This window comes from Gossypium hirsutum, chromosome D06 (assembly GCF_007990345.1).
Source record: "Gossypium hirsutum isolate 1008001.06 chromosome D06, Gossypium_hirsutum_v2.1, whole genome shotgun sequence".
Lineage (NCBI taxonomy): Eukaryota > Viridiplantae > Streptophyta > Magnoliopsida > Malvales > Malvaceae > Gossypium > Gossypium hirsutum.
In genome coordinates, this window is record NC_053442.1 from 57,953,362 (window position 1) to 57,980,065 (window position 26,704).

Consider the following 26,704-nt stretch of genomic DNA (forward strand, 5'->3'; position numbering starts at 1 on the left):
CTAGGATATTAGTGGTATATCATTAAAAGACCCTAGCACACTCTCTGATTAATAGCACGCTATTGCTCTTCGATTATTAACACATTTATGTTCTCTATATAACACTTTAGTGCTTTCTGTTTAATAATGCATAATGATAATGCACCTCCGTATCAGTTTCGTATATCCTAAGTGTTCTGTCTAATCTACTGGGCCTCTGCTAAAAAAAGATAAATAATTTTTGCTACAAGGTAAAGGTTTACCTCTGATTCATGTTTGAAATATTGAATTAAAAATAAATTGTGTAATGAAAGGATAGAGAATGAATACAGATACTAAGCTAGGTAAATATGTGCAGAAGGGAACTATAGAATTATAGAGATGATTTTAAGAAAACTAAATGAAGAAAGGACTTCTGGTTAAGTGGAAAGAGAGGAAATAAGAGCTCGATTAAGTAAAAAGAAGAATATTATTGAAAAGGAAGTACAAAATGATATAAAAACTAGAAATGTTAGTGATAAGAATGGATAGAAAAGGATAATTAAAAGAATATAGAAATGATGAAGCTCATGATCAAAACAAAACAAGGAAATTTCGAGGACGAAATTTATTTTAAGGGGGAGAGAAATGTAATATCCCGAAAATTACTACTGTAATACCCCGAAAATTACTATAGTAAGAAAGTAGGTATCCTTGATAGTAAAATAAGGAAATAAAGTGACAAAAAGGAAATTTTTGAGTTATGCAACATTGAGAAATTATATTATGACATATTAATTCAAGAAAGGACCAAATCGCAAAAGTGAGAAAAGTTTTGTTGCCCAAGAGTAAATACTCGAAATTTGAGGGGTTAAAGTGTAAATACAAAAAATTTGAAGGACCAATAGTGTAAATATTTTATGGGTGGGATAATCTAGAAACTAAGGAAAATGGATGAATTAGGACCAAATTGAAAAGGGAAAGAATTTTGAGGGACTAAATCACAATTTTACCAAATTAAGTGATGACTCAAAGATGAAATTTTTAAAGATTATGAAGGGCAAAATGGTCAATTAGAAGAGAGAGAAATCTAGAAGGCAATGATGATGTTGGTGATATTTTAGATTAAATAAATAAATAAATAAATATTAGTTTATTAATATTTTAAATTAATTTTTAAATGATATTTTATTATTATTCCATTTAGTATATATATGGAAGGAAAGATGAAGAATCTTCATCTTCTTCCATGCAACCAACGTGAGAAGAGAGGAAAAGAAAGAAAGTTTTGCTTTCTTTATAATTTGGTCCTTCCACAAAAAATTTACCATTTTCACTTAGAAATCAAAAGAATTTCCATAGCTTCCAAGAGAGAAAAATAACAAGGAGACAATGGGGAGCTATAATATCAAGTTAGATTCAAGAAATATAAGCTGGAGGAGAGAGAAAGTCAAGTTAAAGATTGAAATCAATAGCACAAGGTAAGAACATCAAGATTTCAATATATTTTTAAGTTTGATATTATTGAAAAAGCATGAAAATAATGTTATAGTAGATTTTTCTTATATAAGGTCTTATGTTCTTGATATATTAGTGAAGAAAAATAACTGAAAGTGATGGGAAATATTATAGAGAAGGGGAATAAGGGAGTTATACACCTAGTAATCAACATTTTGCACTAAAACAGTTTTGGACAGCAGCAATAGTCTAAATTTGAAAAATCACCATAAATCGTGAAAATTTAATTAGAGGATGAAAAAATATGGAATTAAATCTTATTGAGTCTAGTTTCTCATAGAAGAAATGGTGTAAGCAATGAAATTTTAAATCATGAGTTATAATAAAATTTGTGAGATAAGGTTAGAATGATTTTGGGTTCCCCTGTTTTGACTTTAAAAAATCATCAAAAATTGGAGAAAAATGATTAGGGAATTAAATTTATATTTTTAAAATATTTAATGAGTCTATTTTCTATATAAATAGACGAGAACATTATCCAAATCTTGTATGAGGAGATAATTAATTTTTAGTGAAGAAGGATCAAAACTGTCAGACAACAGAATAGGGATGAATTTAAAGAATAAACTATACTGATTGGCTAAACAAAAATTTTTGAAAATTTTATGATAAGAAGATATGTGAGTCTAGTTTCACATAAAATTTTCAAATCTTAATTCGGAGTTCTATAACTCAATATATAAATAAGTTTGTGACAATGACTCAAGTGGACAACTTTGAATGAACAAATAAATAAATAGTGAAATTATAGATAATGTTACATATAAGTAGACCTGTCCATGGGCCGGGCGGCCCGGCCCGAACCGACGGCCCGCCCGAAATATGGGAGGGTTTGGGTAAAAATATAGGCCCGAAATATGGGCTTGGGCAAAAAATGAGGCCCGCTTAGAAAACGGGCCAGGCCTCGGGCAAAATTTTTTTGGCCCGGGCCCGGTCCGGCCCGAAAATATATTAAATATATATTTTTTATTTTTAAAATATAATAGTTTTAGTGTTATATAATTAATAATTTGATAATTTTACTAATTAAATGTTAAATTTTGTTACAACAATTAATACAATTAACAATTAATAATTTGATAATTTTACTAATCAAATTAATTTATAAACCATATTTAGTATTCATATATATATAATATTTTTTTACAAAGGCAAAAAGTTATATATATATTTTAAATACAATATGGAACAAAACACAGGTGATAAAGCATCTGATTTTAGTAAATGCTTGTTAATCATTAACATCCAAAAACCAGCCCAACTGCATTTTATTATTTTGGTCAACTTAGGTAGGATTTCCAAAAATAAAATTTGGAATGTTTGATTTATTCTTCTGAAGATCAGGGAAAATTTTGTTTTTGCATTTTCAATGCTAATCTCTCCGTCTTCTCAATTAATAATTTGATAATTTTACTAATCAAATGTTAGATTTTGTTACAACAATTAATACAATTAATAATTAATAATTTGATGATTTTACTAACAATTAATTTTAATAATAATTAGTTTTAATTTTATTAAAAAATAATTTTAATTTTAATTAAAAACGGGCCGGGCCGGGCCGAGCTCGGGCTTCATATTTTTTTCCCGGGCTGGGCCTGGGCAAAATCTCAAGCCCATATTTCGGGCTGGGTCAGGCCCGGGCCTGAAAAGTGGGCTGAAATTTTTTTGTGGGCTCGACCCGGCCCGGGTTGGACAGGTCTACATATAAGCATGTTATATACATTAAGGATGTGGAATGGAGAGGAGGAGGAGGAGGAGGAAAATATATGATTATTCAACTAGTATGAGTTTTCATTAAAAATGGCTAATTTGCATGTTTTAGGTTTAGGGACTAAATTGAATAAAAGTAATATTTTAAGGGTAAATTTGTAAAATTGTCAAAAAGTGACCAAATTGCATGAAATTAATTGTTTTATTATTTAAATTAATAAATTGAATGAAATATTAATTTATATCAAGATTGAGTGGAAATTCAAGAAAAATAAAAAATTACCAAAATGTCCCTAAATTTTGGTATTTCTGCAATTTAGCCTAGTAAGTTCGTGTAACTTAAATTATATTATTAGATGATTGAAATAAATATATTGGATTGAGAAATTGATTTGAATTGTGAACATGAGAAATTGTGAATTGAATGAAATGGAAATGAAGCTTTGAATTACATGTGTAAATATCGGGTCTCGTAGGCCCTATTTGTTATGAATATAATATTTCGAGAATATGTTGTAAAAAATTATAAAAGAATGTTAATAATTTAAAAGTTTTAATTCGGATGAAATTTTGTAACTCGGTTTAATATGTATGCAAATATATGTCTTCTAGTAATGCCTCGTACCCTATTCCGGCGTCGAATACGGGTAAGGGTGTTACAATGTGACATCGCTAGATTCGGTCATAACGTTTAAACCGGGTTTGGGGTGTTACAATTTACCAGTCATTAGACCTATTCAAAGTGACATAAAACAAGCTCAAATCATGCTAAATCAACCATACTAAGTGCCTAACCAATGTATCCTCAATGGTACCACAATTATTCACTTATACGGAAATATAAATCATCACACGAACATGTCAATTCACATAATTTAAACTTCTAACCAATATGCCTATCATAAGCATCCCAATTCACGTCAATGCAAGATAACATATGCTATAAACTTGTACCAAAACATCTTCCTTCATTCACATATACCATAATAAGTTGTCTAATTGCACTTAAGCTTATTCATTATAGATTTACATATCAAAACAAAAGAGGAATGAAAAAACAAGCCTATTACATGTCATATTGTCCAAAATAAACGTTCCAAAAACTACCGAAAACTGGTGGATAGTGTGACTCGAGTTTGATCTGATCGTCCAACCTTCAAAAGTATCTACAAGAATAGAAATGAATACAAGTAAGCTTATTAAAGCTTAGTAAGTTCGACGTATAGAAATAATAAATCTTACCGAAGTAAATATAACAATTAATCGAAAATGATCGAATAACACATGCTTCCTGTCATCTGCAACTACATACCGGTGAATTGCATCTCTCAATTCAAAGTTCAACCAACGTTCTCCGAGAATATATACATCTCCGCAATATAATCAATTCTAAATATCAATTACATGTCATGTCATTCAAAGTCATTGTACTAGTATAATACATATATGAGCACAAGTAGTCCAACCGAAAACACGTTAAACGCTCATAAGAGCTTGTAACACCCTTATACCTGATTTGACCCAAGGAACCTGATACAGGAATATTACATTTGGTGCCAAAGTGATTTTCGCTAATCACTAATATATTTGAACATTAAAAAAAATTTTATAACTAATATTTTAGTCTATACTACTTGGAACACACTTGATCTTCCTAAGTACATGCCATTCTATTCAAAATTTTGAAACATACCCTCTTGGCACTTGGAGATGTGATGAGATGGATGGTCGCAACCTCAATTATAACTCTTCAAAATCACTGTACCTAATCTGCGCACGGAAAACAAAACTGTACGCTGAATAAAACTCAGTGGTATTTCTATAATCCGAATATTTAAAGACAAGAAATTACAAATATACAATTGAAATATAAACATATATTAATATTTAAATATTATAACAACAATATCATATTTCATTTGTTTCACAAATATCTCAATTCTAATTCTAGCTATATAAATAGCTTTTCATAAATTTATTTCACATTACATTATACAATTGCATTATCCATTCCATATTCATTTCATGAGTATATAACTCATATATTCCATACATTTGCAACATATTTCACATTATATTTTCAATTTATTATTTCACTTCCATTTTTCATACCATGCCATTTCAACATCAATCATAAAACTTTATTATTCATTTATCCCTATTAACACGACTCGGACTTGAACGGATACACGGATCCAACCAAAACACACTAGTTTGGCACCCAGTGCCTCATCGGATAATTCGAAGTAATAAAATAACACCTAGTGTCTCATCGGCTAAACCGAAGTAAATTGGCACCCAGTGCCTCATCGGCTAAACTGAAGTAAATTGACACCCAGTGCCTCATCGAATTAATTCGAAGTAGTAAATTGACACCCAGTGTCTCATCGACTCGAAGCCAAAGAAATCCCTGAACTCTTCCAATCTTATGGCATGCCATCTATATCCGACTCAGCTCGATACAGTTAATAAGGTTTAATTTCACAATTAAAAAACAATCAATATCCAATATCAATTTTTCATATAATCATATAAATTCAATTCAATATCAAAATGCCAAATACTCACCTCAATCATTTACCATAAAGATTTAATCAAAATACAAAAATTAATAATTAAGTTTGGATTATAAAAATACAAACCAGAAGTTCTGAGCTATTCCTCGTCGACTTTATCTTTTCCCTTTTTAGTCGAGGGTTCCGATATGACTTTAACTACGAAATTAAAACAATTAAAATTCATCAATACAACAAAATTCAATCTCATATTTAATATTTCAATTCTTACTCAATATTTTCCTAAATTCCAATTTAGTCCCTAAACCGAGACTATCTTTATTTCTTTACATTTAATTCTTTATTTTCATACAAATTCCACTTTAGACTAAATTTAACTCTTTATTTTCACTAAAATTCCTAAATTTTGAATTTTTCACAATTTAGTCCATATTACTTAAAATTTACAATTTATTTTACAATTCAATCTTTTTTCATTTCTAACTTAAAAATATATCAATTTAATCCCTAATACTAAAATTATTCAACATAGACAACACTTAAAAACTCAATAATTTCTAAAATTTTGACATGAGTCGGGTAGTATTTAATACCGGGATTCCAAACACATAAAAATTACAAGAAAATGGACTAAATTGACTAACCAATTGAACTTTGAACAATTGAAATCCTTAGCTTCTCCTTCCTTTTTTCTTTCCCCTTTTTCTTTTCTTTCCTTTCTGTTTCGTTTCTACCTTTCTTTCTCTTTTTATTTATTTATTTATTTATTATTATAATAATATAATATATATACTTAAACATTAAGTAAATATAATATAATATATATTAAATTTACATATTTTTAACTTATGCAGCCTCACTTAAAGAACAATGGCATAATTGCTCCTTTGGTCCCTTTAATTTTTCTTTAATCTATAATTTAACTTTCATCCTTTATGCAATTTAGTCCTTATACCTAATTACTCTTAATTCATGTAAATTCACCTAACCAAAACCTAATTAACCACACAACTAGCTTCGTAAATATGAGTCTGGTTTATGGTAACAGCGTCTCGAAAATGTATTTTCCGACACCCGCGACTATCGAGTCGTTACAATTCTCCCTCTAAATAAATTTCGTCCCCGAAATTTACTTGGAAAGAGGTGGGGGTACTGGGATCTCATAGTTTCTTCCGATTCCCAAGTCACTTCTTCAACATTATGGCTACGCCATAATACTTTCACTTCTCGTGCCAAAATTTCAACCAATCGATATCTTCTAAGCATTAAAATGTGAAAAACATCATGTACTTTCTACAATTTAGCAGGTAAAGCTAAATGATAAGAAACTGAACCCACTCTTTTCGTGATCTCATACGGTCCAATAAATCGAAGACTTAGTTTTCCTTTTCGACCTAATATCAAAATTTTCTTCCAAGGCAAAACTTTAAGAAATGCGTTATTGCCAATAGAATATTTAATATCTCGACATTTCAAATCTACATATGATTTCTGTCTGTCAAAAGCTGTCTTCGGTCTATCTCGAATTTTCTTAACAATGTCTTCTGTTTCTTAAATTAATTTTGGCCCTATCATTTTTCTTTCACTCAATTCCATCCAACAAACAGGTGATCAGCACCTAATTCAAAATCAATAACACAAGTACGAAGCATGTTCGTTAGTCTACGGATGAAAAGCTATGCTAAAATTAAGTCACGTACCAAGAGATTCATACAACTATTTCCAAAATCTCAAAGTGAACCGCGTATCTCGATCAGAAATTTTCGACATAGGGACATCGTGCAATCTCACTATTTCTTAAATATAAACTTCAGTAAGTTTTTGAAGTGACCAATCAGTCTTAACTGAAATAAAATGAGCCGATGTCATAAGTCGATCAACAATCACCCAAATAGCATTTTTCTTATTTGTCGATAAAGGTAACCTCGTTACAAAATCCATCGTGATACAATCCCATTTCCATTCAGGAATAGAAATAGGCTGAAGTAATCTGGCAGGAACTTAATGTTTGCCTTAACTCGCTGACAAGTTAAACATTTAGCCACATACTCGACCACATCTTTTTTCATTCCTAGCCACCAATAAAATTCTCACAAATCACGATACATTTTTGTTCCTCCAAGATGCAAAGCAAAAAAACTATCATGAGCTTCGCGAAGTATCAACTCTTTCAATTCAGAAACATCAGGAACGCAAATTTGATTATGAAATCTCAAGCAACCACAATTATCAATGCTGAAATTTTCTAATATACCATTTTGAACAATTTCTTTTTTCTTCGCCAATTTTTCATCTTCTAACTGCACTGACTTAATCTGATCAAACATCACCGGTTTGATTTTTAATCCAGCCAATAGGCTTCCATCATCATTGATACTGAGTTAAGTAAACATTACTCGTAATTCAATTGTTGCTTTTCTACTCAACGCATCAACTACAACATTAACTTTACCAGGATGGTAATCAATAACACAATCAAAATCTTTTAGAACTTCTACCCAACGACGCTGCCTCAAATTCAATTTCTTTTGAGATAAAAGGTATTTGAGGCTCTTATGATCAGTATAAATATAACACTTTTCACCATACAGATAGTGTCTCCAAATCTTTAGAACAAAAATCACAACAACTAGCTCTAAATTGTGTGTCGGATAATTGCATTCATGCATTTTTAGCTGACGAGATGCATAAGCAATCACTTTCCCATCTTGTATCAAACACAACTAAGACCGCTCAAGTATCACTATAAACGACAAAATTCTTTCCATAAGAATCGAAAACCTTTAGTAGATTACCTTTGGAGTTATTCTTATAATCCTATATTTCCTTTTTACTCAATTGCTCTTTTATTTATTTTCTTTCCACTTAACTAGAAGTCCTTTCTTCAATTAGTTTTAATATTATTCTTATCACAACTATCTCATACAAATCATGACACTATTATTTTAACTTTTTTTTTACTCTACTTTGTTATACTTTTATATTCTCATTTTCATTTCCTTTCTTTTCTTTCTCTTTTCAAGGCAAACAATGATTATTCCAGTTATGGATCAGAGTTATTACTCTTAATCCAACCTCTTAAAAATCTATTGGCCCGGCCGCTACCAACAGTCTCCTCGAGGTAACTGTTCTTTCCAAAGTTTGCCTATTTTATTACACATTTTACAGATTTGCTATTTCTTCTTCTTCTTTTCAAACTTTAGATCCTTCTTTATTCACTAATTCTTAAAATAATTTTGCTACCTTTTTATGTTCTCTAAAGTACTCACACTCTTTTTTTTGGTCAATTCTATTCTTATCTTCTATAATCTATTTTGAATTTTTTTATATTCAATTTATCCTCTTATTAATACCCATTACAGACTATTTCTTGGTTTTCTCAACAATCTTGAACAATCCTTTATTCCATGTCTTTTAAAGCCATACTTAAAGCATCTTTAAGAAAATATCCAATATTCACCTCAATGAGATTTTTTTTTTGCATTTATCACAATGTTGAATAGTTCTTTTCCTTAAACCTTTAATACTTGTTTTGGAGATAACCTGAGGCCCTATTTTATCTTGCTCTTTATGTTCATATACGAGTACAAATTCTCAAGCTTCTTTACTTTAATTAGTTGATCGTGATAGAATTTAACTTGTCATCACTCTTTTACCTAATTCTTCTCTCTTTTCTTCTTTTCGTACTTTTTCAAGAAAATCTCCAATTCATCTTCTCACTAAAATTTTTACCTTAAAAATATACCATTGATAATTTTCACATTTTTTAAAACAAAAATACAATGCTTCTTAACTATAACTTATCTCAATTAATACATTATAATATTATATACCATCAATCTCTTGGATTTATTATATTCTCTTCATTCAAAAACCTTTATTTTATCTTTTTCTCTTAACTAAGGTCTTTATTTCTTTCTATACTTCTTTTTAAAAAAAATTCATTTTCTAATCTTCATAATTAGAAAATATTACTATTCTATTCCACTTCTCATATTTCTATTATCTCTTCTATTTCCAAAAGACTGACCTTATATTAATATACCAAAATTTTCATTTAAAAGCGCTGACTTTCTAAGTTCTCATTCTATACATGTACAACTATATATACATATATACTCATTTTCCTTCACATTCACTAGTCCCTAACTTTTACTTTGTCTTTACTTTTAACCACTTAAATCCATTTCTGCTTTTTCTTCCATCTCTGATTCTGTATCTTCCCCCAGAAAATTCTCTATACTAAGTTCTAAATTCTCTTCAAATTCATTTTTTACGATCCAATTTGGAAATTCCTCAGGATCTTCTTCCTCTTCCATCTTTATAACGGGTATTGAATCTATAAATTCTCTTCTAACAACTAATTTTTCCATCCATGGCATGTCAAAGACATTTTGCTTCCTAGTCAACTTTCGTAAACCTATACTTTGTCTCGCTATTTTCCTTGCTCTATGAGAGATTATAAACTTCACGTAGTATATAACTATAATCCAATAAGTTCATGGTACCAATGTCTTCCAAAGTTGGTCTAAAATCATTTGATGTTCTCGTTCTATTAATGTCCCTCTAAGGGTCAAGTATTGCACTTTATTCTTTCTAATCAGTTTATGACCCTTCCATAACACTTATTGCATCTTTCAATTTATACTAATAAAGTGTTGAACAATGTCTTCTTCTGGTTTCATTCTATAATCTTGCACTTCTCTCATTATCCTATCAACTTTCTCCTTCTGTGTTGAAGTTGTTATCTCATCAGGTAATATCAAATTTATTGCATTTCTTCCAATATCTATGACAGAAAATAAGTTTTTATCAAATTTCAGTATTTATATACTTCTCTCTTGAGTCATTACTAACTAATTCAAAATCATTTCCTTATCAGTAACAATTCAGATTTTCAAACTTATTAATACTTCTAATATTGATATCACATCTCATCACATCAATATATCCTATATGGCATATACTTCTAGATCCGTTCTTTATCCAGAAATCAGAAAAGTAAAACTCTGATACCACTAAATGTAACACTCCTATACCTAGTTCGACCCAAAGAACCTGATATAGGAATATTACATTCGGTGCTAAAGTAATTTTGGCTAATCACTAATATATTTGAATATTAAAAAAATAAATAAATTTTTATAACTTATATTTTAGTCTCTACTACTTGGAACACACTTGATCTTCCTAAGTACGTGCCATTCTATTCAAAATTTTGAACAATACCCTCTTAGCACTTGGAAATGTGATGAGATGGATGCTCGCAACCTCAATTACAACTCTTCAAAATTACTGTACCTAATCTACGCACGGAAAACGAAACCGTACTTTGAGTAAAACTCAATGATATTTCTATAATCCAAATATTTAAAGATAAAAAAGTACAAGTATACAATTGAAATATAAACATATATTAATATTTAAATATTGTAACAACAATATCATATTTCATTTGTTTCACAAATATCTCAATTCTCATACTAGCTATATAAATAGCTTTTCCCAATTTATTTCACATTTCATTATACAATTTCGACATGAGTCAGGTAGTATTTAATACCGGGATTCCCAACACATAAAAATTACAAGAAAATGGACTAAATTGACTAACCAATTGAACTTTGAACAATTGAAATCCCTAGCTTCTCATTTCTTTTTTCTTTCCCCTTTTTCTTTTCTTTCCTTTCTGTTTCCTTTCTACCTTTCTTTCTCTTTCTCTTTATTTATTTGTTATTATTATTATAATAATATAATATATACTTAAACATTAAGTAAATATAATATAATATATATTAAATTTACATATTTTTAACTTATGCCACCTCACGCCAAATGCTCTGAAGAGCTATACATCCGTCCCCCATAACATGCCAGAACAAGATAATATAACATGAGGGTTCGCAATAGATGTTGAACCTCGGTATACTCGGGGAAAACATATAAAGCACACCTCATCAATCTCTACTCCAAACCTCGCATAACACGCCGTCATTACATTGTACTCTATCCCGCGTTTATCCGACCCAAATATCGAAATTCAATAATATTTTCTCAAACAACTTTACATCTTTAATAAAACAATTAATATATACTATAACATATTATATCTTCATACAATTCATATAGACATTAAATTATAAATCGTACGAACTTACCTAGACTGAATTGTAATAATTACAAAAGTTCAGGGACTATTCCATAATTTTCTCTTTTCCACTTAAATCAAAAAGGTCTTCATCTAAAATATAAAATTCCCAATTATTATCTTACATTTCATATTCCAATTTACTTTACATTTTATACCCTTTTATTTTTCAAAATTACATAATTACCCCTACCTTTACAACTTTTACAATGTAGTCCCTTAACTTGAAAATCATCAAATCAACCATTTTCACAAGTCAAAATTTACAGCCGGATATCCAAGGCTTCAAAAAAAAAAATCCACAAAACACCTCTTAATCACCATTAAACTTTGAAATTTTGACATTTTAATAATTTAATCCTTAAATCAAAATCTAACAAAAATCACTTCACAAAACAACCAAATACCACAATCAAAGCTTCAAACACATAGTTATCATAAAAAACATTCAATATTCAACAATGGAAACTTCTAAAATTTTTAACAGATTCAAAAACGAAGGTACGGGCTAGCTAGACCTAGTTGTAATGATCTCAAAAATATAAAAATTACAAGAAATATGTATTAATTTCACTTACATGCAATGGACACAACCAAAACCGAAGCTTCTTCTCCCTAGCCATGGTTTTCAAAAAATTAAAGAAGAAATGAAGATGAAAATGTTTTATTCTTTCTTTAATTTTGTTTTAATTTTCATTAAAATACAAAATTGCCATTTGACATATTATTTTATCATTTTCAATCAAATTGTCGTCCAACCATATTAGCTAGGGCCTAATTGCTACTTAAGTCCTTCCTTATTTAGTAATTGAGCTATTGATCACCTAAATGCAATAATTACTATATTTTGCATATTTTTCAATTTAATCCTTTTTCCTTAATTAGCTATCTAAACGATAAAATTTCTTAACCAAAAATTAATATGGCTCTAATGACTCCATAAATATTCTATACATAATTTTTTCAAGTTGACACAACGAAAATTTGTAGTCCCGAAACCACTGTTCCGTCACCACTAAAAAAATAGGCTATTACATTTTCAATGTCCTAATCCTTGATTTAAAAGTAGGTTTAGCCTTTAGCATTGCATGAGGTAAAGCTTTTTCCATTATTCTTTCCAATTCAAGTAAATAACCAACTTTGGATCTCGTATCTGCATTAAAAGTTCCAACATTGTGCAAGTCTACCATACTTGAAATCAACACATCTTCCGAAACCAATTTCCTTTTGGTTCCTCTAGATTTTTTGGAAGAAATTGCAATTGATTGTGAAAAATCTTAACATATTTTTTAAAAAAAATTTCAATTAATGCAAGTCTAGTACAATACAAAAATACCATAAACACAACATCCAAGATAAATAAAATAACATCAAGACTTTCAAACATCACTTTTGGCCCCCATTAATTTATAGATGCTTGTCATTCATTGAACAATTGATTTGCTAGTTCCATCCTCCAATTTTCCCATGCATTAATTGGATGAATATTGATTATATTAGGTTCGTCATCCTCTGTCACATTTAATGTGAGTCGAAACCACTAAAAATAATTCCTACAATTAAAATAACTCTAAATAGTAATAAAGAGGGGTGGTACAATCAAGTACATATGAGTTAGTATTATAATCAACTTTCGCGTTTTAACTTGTGATCAGAATTTCTATCGTGTTGATAACCGTGGTAATAGTTGTGCCCATGACTCCAAACGAACCTGCTAAAAATAAACAAATAAATTAGGAAAGTTTTAAAATGTTTAGAAATTAAATAATTGAAACAACATAAATAAATAATTAAATAAATTGAAAATAAAATTAAATTGAGAAATAAATTTAGATTTTGTAAACAGAGATAATAAGCCTTACCACAGACTCGACAAATTTCGAATTTTGAATCAATCCTCGAAAATTAATTTTCTCCTTCAAACAATAAGCTGGTTATAGCAGTTAAGAACGTTCTAACCGCTAATTAATCTTGTAGCTGGTCCTGATATGACCTGCATACCAACTCTTATCAATTATCTAACCGAGATACACGCGTTCCCGATTCAAGATTTTGGCAGCCTTGCATTCTGAAGAACCCAACTCGGATTAACGGGCTCAACTGTACGAGTCATTTAAACTTGATCACTTCTCCCTTGATTTGTTCTCAGAGATCTGAATAGAACACGTCCAACTCATTTCTCCAACTATCCGCAAACACGACTCCAACCCAACGCGCTTTTTGAATTGAAATCGAGTCAATCCCGATACTTAAGAAAAATAATAAAATATCGATTGGAAGAATTTTTAGTACGGATACATATCTCACGACTCTTGACCGAAAAGAATACCGACCTTAAGCTAAGTTTGTATTTAGTGAAACATAGATTTAATCATGCTCTGGTTGGCTATGGAGTAGATTTAAATGAAAATGGTGGAAGTTGGGAAAAGAAGGAACTTGGAAAACAATTAATCAAATTTTGCAAAAACAAGGAAATAGAAATGAGGTGACAGTAGACACATAGAATTTGGAAGAGAATTTAATTCCAAGTAAAATCAAGTGTATTTTTAATCTACCACAATGACACTCTTTATATACATATGATTTACTAAATTTGGCCTAACTACCCACTACACAAAATTAAAATTAAATAAAAATAAAATTAGATTTTCTTCTAATTTTAGTTTTTACAAAGTCAAAAGAAATCTAATAAATCCTTAACTATTTCCAAGGTCCTGATTCACCCCACTTTATTAACTATGCTTCAAATTAGTCATTTTCTACTCGTTTTTGACTTATAGCATCCCAAATGCATTCCTGACAGTATTAAAACATAAAATAACTAATTTAGCAAGAATCAATTAAAAAATTAGTCAATTTAAACACAACAGATCATGCAAATTTAACATGTTATCAACATTACTATTTAAACCTTCTCTTAGCGTCGCTTCAATAGGATCAAGACTCATTTCAGTTCAAATAAAATTATGAAGCAAGCAACAAGCAATAATGATTCGATTGTGCACCATCACAGGAAAAAATAATGGACTCCTAAATATATCCCATCTAAGTTTTAATAAACCAAAATATTTTTCAATAACATTGCATGCTGATGCATATTTCATATTTAGAGTATTTGGTTGGTGACCTTGATGCCATTCATTCAAATAATATCTGTCCTCTAAAAGGTGCAAGAAATCCCTCACAATTTGTATAACAAATATCAACTAATTAATAACGACCTATATTAAGAAAACACTATTTATCAATTTCTTGTTTTTAATATTAGTATGATCTAAAAAAATAATTATACTTCCTCCATGTCTATACTTTACCATGAGGAATTTTTAGTCCATGTCTCCTAATCATGACATCTCGAAGATCTCATCCATTAACATCAGAACCTTCTCAACCAAGAAGAACATATATCTTCAAATCATAGTATAAATCAATCTCAAAACAAAATGTGATGCATATATCTTCAAAGCACACAATGCAAAGCTAAAAAGAATAACTATAATGAGAAAGGGAAATGCTTAGAAAGCCTTCAAAGTTGATATATATATATGAGATGGAGAGTAGGTTAAAGAGTTAAATGCAAATAAGACATTACCAGAATTATATTCTATCCAATAATTGAAGCGGAGTGTATTGAAGGATGTTTTATTAGATGGGAATATCAAAGTAGGCTTTCTTATTTCTTCTAAGGGAGCTTATAATCTTAGAACCACGGAAGAATGATTGAAACGACAATAGGTAATTATTTTGGTAACTTGAAGTGCTGCTGGTTTTATGTTTTGGTAATGTAATTTTTTATGGTAGAGTTAACAATCTTACCAGTATCATATTAGAGAGAATTAAGTTAAAAGTCTCATAGTTCTTCAATACTAATCTCAGTAACAGTAAAAAAAATCAAATAATTTAATTGCAAAAAAACTTACAGTGACTCAGGTTATGGGTGGAGCAAGCAAGCCAAGGGACTAAGGGAGTAGTGCTAGTGGCCAGACGCGAAGCAAGCAAGGGAGGTTGGGATGAGAGGTGAAAATAAAAATACAATTTCAATAATAAAAAAAGAAGAGGAAAAAGTAAAGCAATACGTTTGAAGAAGTAAAACAACATGCCATAACATAACGAATAAGAAACACATAAATAACATAACCTAACAAAGAAGAAAAAGCTAAATAGGAATATTTCATGATGTGTAATAGGAGATGACTAGCACTTCGAATTTAAAGGAATTTATGTTATTTGGTTTCATAGTTTAGGGATTCATCAACTGACAGTTGGTCTAGATCATTGGTCCAGATACAACTTAACGAATGAGTTTCTATTTGGTTTCAATGATTTTTAACTTGTCTTCATTGTCTTGCTCTGCTTAGCTTTGTTACGGAAAAAAGGTTGAATTTAACTAGAAACTCATGGTGTCAGGGTTGATTCCAAGAAATCCACTAATTACTTCTTCAACTATGTTTGTAGGTACCACTGAAAACACATGAAAAGAAGTCTATCTTAAAGTTTTTCTCAACAATGAAAGTTAAAAAGGAACAAGAATCAAACATGGGACAAAGTGTGTGCGATGAATATGTCAAAAAAAATTTGCTGAATAACTTAAAGGAGGAACCTAAAAGCACAGATGATAGACTTGCATCCTTAACAGATAAAACCGTTCACCTCTTTTAGTAAGCAATTCACCATTCACTTTAGCATACTTTAAATGACAACAAAATCAGTCACTCGCAAAATAAAACTAATCAAATGCATTGCAAATAACTTCAATTAACACCAAGTGCTTTCTTTTACACAACAAATCAATAAGAACAACAGAAGAACACATGCAACCCCAAATCCCTCTTAAAAACGCTTCTTTTCCTTTGATTAATTAATGCTTTTCACAATTTAAACCAAAATAAAACAACTTCCAATTTCCTGTTAGAACAAACCAACAAAGTCTATATACTTAATCATGAAGTAAAGAAAAAAAAAGAAATCACCCACTAATAAAAAACATAAAGGTCTTTTTTTTAAATGGTGCAATATAAAACCAAAAGAGCTAAAAACTCAGTAAATGAATGATATTAAGTTATTAACATACAAGGAAAATGATCATAGTTTATATGAAGAAAAAATACCTGAAACTAGGTTAAAACTTCTGGGTCTGTTACAGAAAACAAAGAAAGAAAGGAGAACCTTTGTAAATTTTTACTTAGAGAGAGAAAAACAGAAGCAGCTCTCTTCTTGCCTTTCTCTATGGCATGCTCGAGAAGAATTTGGGGCTAGTGGCCGAAGGCGAAGCAAGCAATAAAGGCTGAGTGAGAAGGACTGTCGGGTTGAGTGAGGAAGGTTTTAGAACGGAGAAAAACAAAGGTGACTCTCTTCTTGCCTTTCTATATGGCATGCCCGAGAAGAGTTTAGGGCTAGTGGCCGGAGGTGAAGCAAGCAATGGAGGCTGGATGAGAAGAGTTGTCGGGTTGAGTGAAGAAGGTTTCAAAATGATAAAAGGTAAAATTGAAACTTTTGAGGCTAATTTCTTATTCCACACGTCCTAAATCACCCATTCAGTGGGGAGGGCAGGGAATAACTATGCTTTCTCTTCCCTGAGTAAGCCCATATTCAACACGGGCTGACAATTGCGATAAACCAAACAGTAGTGCGGTGGTGAGCCCATTGAATTGGGCTATAATATATTCATACTCCTCCAACCAAACATGCTCTTAAAGTAAAGAACAGTAACCAACGACCAACAGTTGAGTAATTCATGTTAAAAAAGGGAAATCCCAAAGCAGAGCAGAGCCGTTGGATAAATAGTAAGTGGTCGAAATAATCAAATCGCAGAAAATATCGGAAAAGAAGCCAAATCAACCAAAACTCACCATTGTTTAAACATTCCAAAACATTAACTGAAAAAGTGACTGAAAAACTTGGAAGCGATTTTCTTTTTTGGTGAAAGAATAGGAATTTGTATAAGCAAGCCGGGCGGTGCGACGAGCAGAGCCGTCGCACAGAGGCTCAGGCATCCCGCAGCACAACCTGATAGTACTTCTACATCATCAACTCTCTACGATAAGTCATCGTCTACCAAGATGAAGGGGATTTTCAAATCCAAGCCGCGAACTCCCGTCGATATCGTGCGCCAAACGCGTGATCTCCTCAGCTTCGCCGCCCGCTCCTCCGAAAGTCGTGAATCCAAGCGGGAAGAGAAAGTTCGTTACTGAAAACACCTTTTACACATAGCATCTTAATTGTTTCGACTTGGTTTTATTGCTATTCGATTTCTTTTCTTTGTTGATCTGGATCGCCCCCTTTGGATTTTGATGACGGCAGCATGTGATATAGTTACTATTGGAATCGAATATGTATGATTTTGTTGTGCCTGAGCAGTTATTGGATTTGCCGAAATTAACATAGGTTCGGTGTCTAATCCTTATATTTTAACTTAATCTTGACGCAGATGGCAGAATTGTTTAAGAATTTAAGGGAGTTGAAATCTATTCTTTATGGGAATAGTGAATCTGAGCCAGTCTCAGAAGCTTGTGCACAACTGACTCAAGAGTTCTTCAGAGAGAACACGCTGCGGCTCTTGATCACTTGCCTTCCTAAATTGAACTTAGAGGTAACTGATTGACTATAAAGTTAAGATGACTTAACTTACTCAACAATGTTTACGTGAGGAATTTCCTTGGCAAGAGTTGTTGTTGTCCCTGTTGTTGCTTCTATGATTATTTGACAAGTGGCTTCCTTTGCAGGCAAGGAAAGATGCCACTCAAGTTGTTGCCAATTTGCAAAGGCAACAAGTGAATTCGCGGTTGATTGCTTCTGATTACTTGGAAGCGAACTTAGATCTTTTAGATATTTTAATAGCAGGGTAAGTGGAAATCTTAAAAGGTTTATTACTTTCCTTTTTATAGGTTGGTTTTCAATGTAACTTCAATGGTTCGTTGGATCTTTGTCTTTGTGTTATCAAGTCTTGACAACTTAATGCTAGAGCTAAGATGATAAGTTACTGATAGTTTTCAGCTTTTTGTTTGGTTCTTTTGATTAAGCAAAAGAGATTATGACGGCACTTCCATTACTGGGTTCTTCTTATTGATGGACTCACTTCTGTACCAAACATTTGCCATGTTTATATTGGAGCTATAATCCTAAGATGATATCTGGTTTATGCAATATTTTGGTTATGCTGTCAAATTGAGGTTTATTTTGTATCCATCATTTGATCACTGTCTTCTGATTTTTAAATGCTGTTTACTCAGTTATGAAAACACAGACATGGCTTTACATTATGGTGCAATGTTGAGAGAATGCATACGGCATCAGACTGTTGCAAGGTGAGAAAATTCAACCTAGTCAACTTATGCCTTCATGACTTGGCATCTCTTCTCTTAAGTAAATATAAATGAATACCCCGATTCTTTTTCTAATTCCTCTTTCTAATCAGCAGTGTTTCCATCATGGTTGCGTTCAAGCAGCAATCTTCTCCAATATTTACCTTTGAAATGTTTCCTTTTTATAATATGTATTCTTTTTACATTTGAAAGAGAGCCTTAACTCCTAAAGTTTGCAAAGAAAGGTTTCAAATTAATTGAAGATTTTTTGGATATATTGTTAGCTCTATGTGTCCTGTTTTGTTTGATTTACAGGTATGTTTTGGAGTCACAGCACATGAAGAAGTTTTTTGACTATATACAACTTCCAAAGTTTGACATTGCTGCTGATGCTGCTGCAACTTTTAAGGTTGTGTACTGCTGATCTAAGTACTATAATGATCTTGTTTCCTCCCATTTTCTGTCTGCTTCTTACTATTGCACTTTTGATTCTGCATTTGTCATTGGAATCTAGTCTCAGAACAACCTGTTGTTTGTTGTATTTTTTAAAGTAGGTAAGGTTTGCTTTTCAATTTTATGTTGATTGATGAAATGAAGATGCTTTTCAATTTCAGTTTTTCAAACAAGGTTGTTGTTTGATGTTGAGTCATCTTCTCATGAACTTCCTCATCTTCCTCCATTCTTTTTTTAAGGGTTTTGAATTGTGCATCTGACTTCTGATGTTCTGTAATATCTTGTTTTCTTATAGGAGCTCTTGACAAGGCATAAGTCCACTGTAGCTGAATTTCTTTCCAAGAACTATGACTGGGTAAGTGTTGCTCCTCCATTACTTCCATCTTTTAAATTGTGGTGTTTTGATGCTAAATACGAGCAGGGTACTAGGAAAATCTTTTCAGTTCACTATTATTTTTAGTACTTTTTTCACTCTCCATTATTATCAGCTTGAAAATTGCTTCAATTGGAATTACTTTATTTGCTCTTTCATTTTTGATTAGATATTTTATTCACACGGTTGTTGATTGTAATGGTGCTAGAAGTAGCTACATTAAGATCCCATTGAGTTCTTCATATATAAATGTTAATGTTGAAAGTTTTCATTAGTTAGAGCTCAATGAAACAAATTGTATTTGTTGTTTCAGTTTTTTGCGGAATATAACTCAAAGTTGCTGGAATCAAGCAACTACATTACGAGACGACAAGCTATCAAGGTATGACACTTCCTAAAAACAGTGACTATTTTAGTGATTCTTTTTCAATCGAAACAAAAACATGTGCTTTTAAACATATGCTTGAATTCATATAAGTTTTTTTAAGGGTTCATTTGCTGATTTCAAACTAGAAATAGGATGTTTGAGAAGTGTAAGGAGTGTAAAGATTGTCTTACCATTCGGGGATCCGAAACATCTATAGTTAGTTATGGGTATCCAAAAGTGTTGGTTAAGATTTGACAACTCAATCCAATTGAATTTCCTCTTTTAAATGCCAAAATCATAGCAGTATGAAGGCCCTGTTATTTTTTGAGTTATGTGTCGGTGCAAATTGCTGTTCCAGTTTTAGTTGCTAGGGAGGCCTTTTCTATTATTCTTAATGCTTTCTCTTCTTAATGTTATAGTTGTTGGGAGATATTTTGTTGGACCGCTCAAATGCAGCTGTCATGACCAGATATGTGAGCTCAAAGGATAACTTAAGGATTCTTATGAATCTTCTAAGGGTACCACACTTCCTTCTGTTTCTTGCTTTCATGTTTTGTTTATCCCACATCATTTTGGAATGATAAAATTTTGAGAGTTTCGATTGCTTATTGTTATTTTATCTGGGTAATAAACTCTACCAGACTTGGTCTATTGCGCATCTTACGTGAAGCTTTAAAAATGAAATAACCCTCAAACGAGTTGCTAATGACTAATATACAAAATGTCTGGCATAAACTAGCAAAATTTTGTTCTTCGTGTAGTTAATGTTCAAGTATAATACTAGCCTGTAGCTATGAATATGATCATCCCGGTAGCTGCAATTACCAAGATTTTCAATGCTCAAGTATTAAAGACCTTTGTTACTCGGACTCGGGAGTATGTTCATGTGGGTATGCATCCGACATGTTATGGTTAGAAACCTTTTTCTATATATTTGGAGGATCTTTAGAGGTCTTATCTCCATAACCATGCGTTGGGCATGAGTATTAGACAAAGTTACTTGAAGAAAAAAGAAGAGTCCGAGCAACATGGTTAAAGACCAACAATTATTTTTGAAATTTAGTTTAACCATACATAGTTCACTTCAAGAAGCAACTAATGAATCCCTTTAATTGCAGGAATCAAGCAAGAGCATTCAAATAGAAGCTTTTCATGTTTTCAAGGTGTCATGTTAAATTTTTCCTCCTCTGGGGAACACATGATAATTTGATACGTTAAATTGCTCACTATGTCTTTTTCTTACGTCTTTTGTGAATTCTCTACAGTTGTTTGCTGCAAAGCAGAATAAGCCTCCAGACATTGTTAGCATACTCGTTGCCAATAAAAGCAAGCTTCTACGATTGTTTGCGGATTTCAAGACTAATAAAGGTACAAAAAGATAGAAATGGTAGCATTGTTTTTCCTTGTAAATGTGTAGGCTTGGCACTTTATTTGTTGTTCCCTGTTTGATGTCTTACAGAGGATGAACAGTTTGAGGCGGACAAGGCTCAGGTTGTGAGAGAAATCGCTGCCCTTGAGCTTAGAGACGGCCCATAGTGAACTCTAGTGTACTGTAATCTCTTTTTGTTTTTGTTTTTTTCTTCTTTTTTTAAAAAATAACTAACACAAGTTGACTGCACCATATAGTGATCTCGTGGTCCTTTCAGAAGGACGTGTAATATGTAAAAGGAAAAAAAAAATCAATTGTGATCCTCTTTCTTAGAATTTTGGTTTTTGGTCATATGTAGTTTGCAATGTTTGGGATGAATGCCAATATAAACATCTGTGGACGTATAGGTCTGGGATTATGGGAAAGGTTCTGAAGATAATACAATGTTTTGAAGGTGAAAATAGAATAAGTCTCTGAGGTTAATTTATTCAGATAATTGATTCAAATCTACATTTTTTCCTTTTATTTGTTATAGTAAACTTTACTCCGCACCTGCGTTATAGTAATGTGGCCCGCGGTGGTTTTTATTTTTATTTTTATGAAGGTTCGATTTAAGTTTTATGGTAGGCTCTCTTTTTCATTTTCTCGTTCCATTGTTATTAGAGTAGATCAGGGCTGGTTTAATCAAATCTAAAATATTTAGATCAATTTTTTACGCTTAAGCTTGGTCCGATCTGAAAAGTGAGTTTACTTTTTTTTTTCTAAACTTAGCTCCATTTAGTAAATGTAAATTCGGACTTGACCTGGCTCGATATTTTTTATTTTTTAGATTAGTTTTTATTTAAAAATATTTTAAAAAATATATAATACACTAAATGCACTAAAAACTGTTAAAATAGTTTTTAACACATTAAAAATATATTAGAAAGTATTTATATAAAAAAAACTGCCATAGATATAATAAATATTTTATTGTATTAGAAAACACAAATAAATATGATAAATATTTTATTGTATTGAATATAATTTTTAAAATTTTATATTTTGGGTTGAGTTATTTAGTTGGGTAAGTTTGTTTGATTGCTTTTTTTTTTTGAAGTTTTGGATAATGAATATAATTGTTTTTGGGTTAATGATTTAATATAAATAAAAATATATATTATTTAATATATATAATTAATATGATATTTTTTATAATATAATATATTCGAACCGGATCAGATTTGAGTAAAAAAAAACTTTTTGAAAATCCAACCTATTGAGAATGAGTCTTTTTAAGTTTTATTCAAATTATCTCATTTTTGGAATGGGTGATCGGGAACTTAGCAGTTGTAATTATGGAACCGAATGTGTGCACTTAAACTCAGCTCAATGAAAGACCTTTCCGGCTTAATATGTGAATTATTTGCAACATCCGGAGTAGGAAAAGGATGCGCTCTCAACAATATTTTTTCAAGAAAATTAAGCCAACCACTATTTACGAGGAGTTCTGGTGAATTTTTCAGAAGTTTCAGTTACACTATTATTTAATTATACAAATTAGTACAAAATTTCGTAATATAATTGTAGAATTACATATTATTACAACTTTTGAACATAATATTGTTCAATTACATAAATTATTACTATTCTCATAATATTATGTATAATTTTACAAACATTACTCAATTGCATAAATTATTACAATATCTATAATATTTTATAATTTCTTCTTGTAACTATACAAATTACTAGGAATCTCGTAAGGTTTTACGTAACACTAATTACACAAAATATTATCAAATTGACGCTTATAAAAATAAATAACATTAATTACAGCCCAAGTTGTTTGATAAACTGCATAGAAAGTATAAAGACAAAAGGTGTATGTGTTATATATATATAATTGTATGAAACAAATATGTTATCCATTTTTAATGGTTTAATATCACATCAATAATTTTATTTTATAGTTTAAAATTTTTATTTAAATTTGATTTTTTTCAAGACGTGACAATTGTTTCATACCATCCTTTCCCTTTCTCACAAAAAAAAAGAACTACTATAAAGTGCAAAAGAAACATATGCGCGTATCTTACGGTACCAGTAGCTGGTAGAACACAAATGTCCATTCATCCATAGTTTCTTCCTAGCACTACTTATAGACTGCAAAAATAGCTTCTACTTCTAAAAAAGGAGGCCATAATTCTATGTTTGCTGTGGCTTAGCAGTTCGCAGTGTGGGCGTTAACCCCATTTCCATGTGCTCCATTGATACCATGCGACAGCTTTCCTGCACTTTCTGACCTTTTCCTCCTTAGTACAAGAAACCATGTGTAGGCTTCCAACACGATACCACTGCATGCCAAAGCTATGATGACTCCAATATAAGCATTCTTCCACTTCTTCTCAGGTTCCAGGATGTCCAATCCCTTGAATATGTTGATGACACTAAGGATTACAACTGTATATCCCACCAAATGGTGATATATATTCCAGTAGACTCTGTATTTGTGGTCTGGTTTTGGCCTTACAAGCAAAGCAAACACCTAAATCCAAATCAAAACCCTCACTATCAGCCTATCAGTACGCTACATTTACCATCTATCGGATAATATATATGTATATATGGTATACTTTTTGTGTGCTTTGAGTACCTGAAGTGTTCCAAGACAGAAAAGTATGATCCCAATGGTTCTATGAGCATCATATTGGATACCGGAAGATTCACTGCCTAGTTTTAGACCCGTACTCCAACCGGCAACACCAACGACATAGGCTGAAAACTGACATGAAGCGTGCAGATAAAACCATGCAGGATCAGCGGATTTGAATACCTTCAAGTACCTTGCTATTATAGCACCTAATGGCATCAAGATACCCCAACTCACTGCGTTTAGCACCCCATGAATCTGCAAAAATTTATTGCAAGGAATGTGTTGGTACTCTTGATTAAATTTGATTTCCAAAATATAACAATTTACGATTTGCTTTCTTCAACAATGACTTTTACCTTGTAAAGAGGTTTTCTAATGTTACAAGTAAATAAAACTTAATGTAAATATGTAAGGGTTGTACCTTAATAATTTATATGGATGAAACACGAAATATGACGGTCGGTTTAAGTTACTTACGTCTTGCTTTCTTTGTGTTGAGGTTCTTCCTCCAATTGTTCCAGCCTGACCAGAAAGCAGATTCAAGGTCCCCATGGACTGAACGTTAGGATCAGAAGTAGCATGCATTTGTGGGGTGTTCCCAGACATGGCACCTTCTTGCCAAACTTGATTCAGAGTAGTGTCATTATTGGGAAAACCCAAAGTAGCAAATATGATAATCTCATTGTTCGCAGACGTTGCCGATAAGTCCGAGACATCAAAACTAAGCTCACCTTCTTGCAGCTGTGTTTGGTATTGAGTAATAGGCGATGTGTAGGCTCTCATGCTTCCATCACTCAGTTGATAGGCAACAAGTGCCTGCGACCCCACCATAGCTTTTGATGTTGGATTTATGGCCCATGCAACCCATCTAGAGGAAGTGATCCCAGTGTGCCTATAGGCAATCTCCAGCTTCCCGGAAACGTCATAGTTATAATGAAGGAAGGAATTTAAGACAGGAAGATGAGTGCATGACTTGAAGACACGGTTGCTAGAGAAGGCATACTTGGCACAAGTTTGTGCATAGCATGTTAAAATCAAACACATAAAAAGACAGAGATATAAAGCAAGTTCTAGCATTCTTGCCATGGTTCTTTAAGCAACCAACTGCAGGGTGTTTTCCCTTAGAGAGAATTTGCGGGGAAATTAGAAGAGGGAAGGGGTTAAATATAGGAGGAAGAAGGTGATGTTAGGTTCTTGGTCGGTTGGTTGATGAATATCAATTAGAGTATATTTATTTTTACAATATGTTGGATTTGGGCAACTACAACTTTCTGAAATCAAGTTCATATGTTAGTATAGTATTACTCAACTATTTTATGTATTTTCATAATTCTTTTATAACGATTCGATGGTGAAATCGATCTAATATTTTTATCTTATAATATATTTAATGGTTAATTTTTTTATATAAAATAAACAATTAAACATTTTTATTTACTAAAAAATGACATGTATTATCTATATTAAGTGGATTATTAAAATATTAATTATACAAAATGTTATGTAAATGTGAAAAATTACTTTGGTATAAATATTTTCTTGACACATATAATGTAAGTGAATTCCTATATTTATAAAGTTAGTTTTTTTTTTCAACTTAGTGAATATTAATTTATTCAAGATCCAGTAGGACTAAAAATAAAAATAAAAATAAAAAATCTCAAACAAGTAAAAAAAGACAATTCAAACAACAAGCAAACTTGTAACAAAAAGAAAACATCAAGAAAAAGAGGGCTAAAAAAGGTGAGGATGTAGACATGATCTCAACCCTTTTCCCTTAATAGCGTCAAATTAATAAGAATCTAAGTTGCGAAAATCAGATGCCGCATTTAAAGCTATGATTTATCTCAATCTATCTCTTCATTGATTGTAGATTTTAGGCACTAAGTGAATTGACAATGATATAGCTTCTTTACAAGGAATGCTTCTGCCGGAGGTATGTGATATTTATGCTTTTATTGCTGTAGGAATTTTAGTTTTATTTATTTATTATATCAGATTTTAATTTTATTTATTTTCTCTATTATATTAAGTTTTTTTTTATTTTTTTTCATAAACTCTAAATTAGGAATTCTATTAGGATTTTTTTCTTTTTTATTAAGAGTCTATAAAAGGCTGTCAATATGAAATAAAGAGATAAGCAATTATTCCATAAAAAAAAGAAACGTCATCTTGAGAAGGGGTTCAATCAAGGACGAATCTTCCTTTTGAGTAACCATAGGTCGAAGCAAGAATTCTTTCTCGTCTAGACCTGTGACTAGATCCTATGCCAAGGCGGATAACAACTTGGTATCCAAGCCAGCTGCCATGGGTGACAAAAAAGACTTTGACAACCAAGTTGGAGGCTTTCATG

General features: G+C 31.4%; 2 protein-coding genes across 3 annotated transcripts; one reads left to right on the plus strand and one right to left on the minus strand.

The window, feature by feature from the left end:
• Positions 1-17,579: 17,579 nt before the first annotated feature.
• LOC107910086 (putative MO25-like protein At5g47540) lies at positions 17,580-22,051 on the plus strand. 2 transcript variants are annotated; one of them, XM_016837839.2, is made up of 11 exons: positions 17,580-18,032; positions 18,281-18,442; positions 18,576-18,694; positions 19,083-19,157; positions 19,470-19,563; positions 19,903-19,962; positions 20,294-20,362; positions 20,767-20,865; positions 21,466-21,510; positions 21,613-21,715; positions 21,807-22,051. In XM_016837839.2, exons 1-11 carry the CDS (start codon positions 17,913-17,915, stop codon positions 21,881-21,883), a joined length of 1,023 nt encoding a protein of 340 aa, XP_016693328.2. In that variant the 5' UTR covers positions 17,580-17,912; the 3' UTR covers positions 21,884-22,051. The 2 variants fall into 2 exon arrangements, with proteins under 2 accessions (XP_016693328.2, XP_016693327.2); XM_016837838.2 differs by having other exon boundaries at positions 17,617-18,185.
• Positions 22,052-23,712: 1,661 nt separating this feature from the next.
• LOC107908308 (cytochrome b561 and DOMON domain-containing protein At5g47530) lies at positions 23,713-25,472 on the minus strand. The gene is made up of 3 exons (XM_016835517.2): positions 24,829-25,472; positions 24,352-24,606; positions 23,713-24,243 (listed from the first exon to the last, which is right to left on the minus strand). Exons 1-3 carry the CDS (start codon positions 25,435-25,437, stop codon positions 23,920-23,922), a joined length of 1,188 nt encoding a protein of 395 aa, XP_016691006.1. The 5' UTR covers positions 25,438-25,472; the 3' UTR covers positions 23,713-23,919.
• Between the last annotated feature and the right edge of the window lie 1,232 nt (positions 25,473-26,704).

Excerpts from the sequence above, each read along its gene's own strand:
- LOC107910086 (XM_016837839.2), top strand. The coding sequence starts at position 17,913 with ATGAAGGGGATTTTCAAATCCAAGCCGCGAACTCCCGTCGATATCGTG. Across the intron at positions 18,033-18,280 it reads AATCCAAGCGGGAAGAGAAA|ATGGCAGAATTGTTTAAGAA; the intron begins GTTCGTTACTGA and ends ATCTTGACGCAG. Across the intron at positions 19,158-19,469 it reads CGGCATCAGACTGTTGCAAG|GTATGTTTTGGAGTCACAGC; the intron begins GTGAGAAAATTC and ends TTTGATTTACAG.
- LOC107908308 (XM_016835517.2), bottom strand. The coding sequence starts at position 25,437 with ATGGCAAGAATGCTAGAACTTGCTTTATATCTCTGTCTTTTTATGTGT. Across the intron at positions 24,607-24,828 it reads CAACACAAAGAAAGCAAGAC|ATTCATGGGGTGCTAAACGC; the intron begins GTAAGTAACTTA and ends AAATTTTTGCAG. Across the intron at positions 24,244-24,351 it reads TCTGTCTTGGAACACTTCAG|GTGTTTGCTTTGCTTGTAAG; the intron begins GTACTCAAAGCA and ends ATTTGGATTTAG.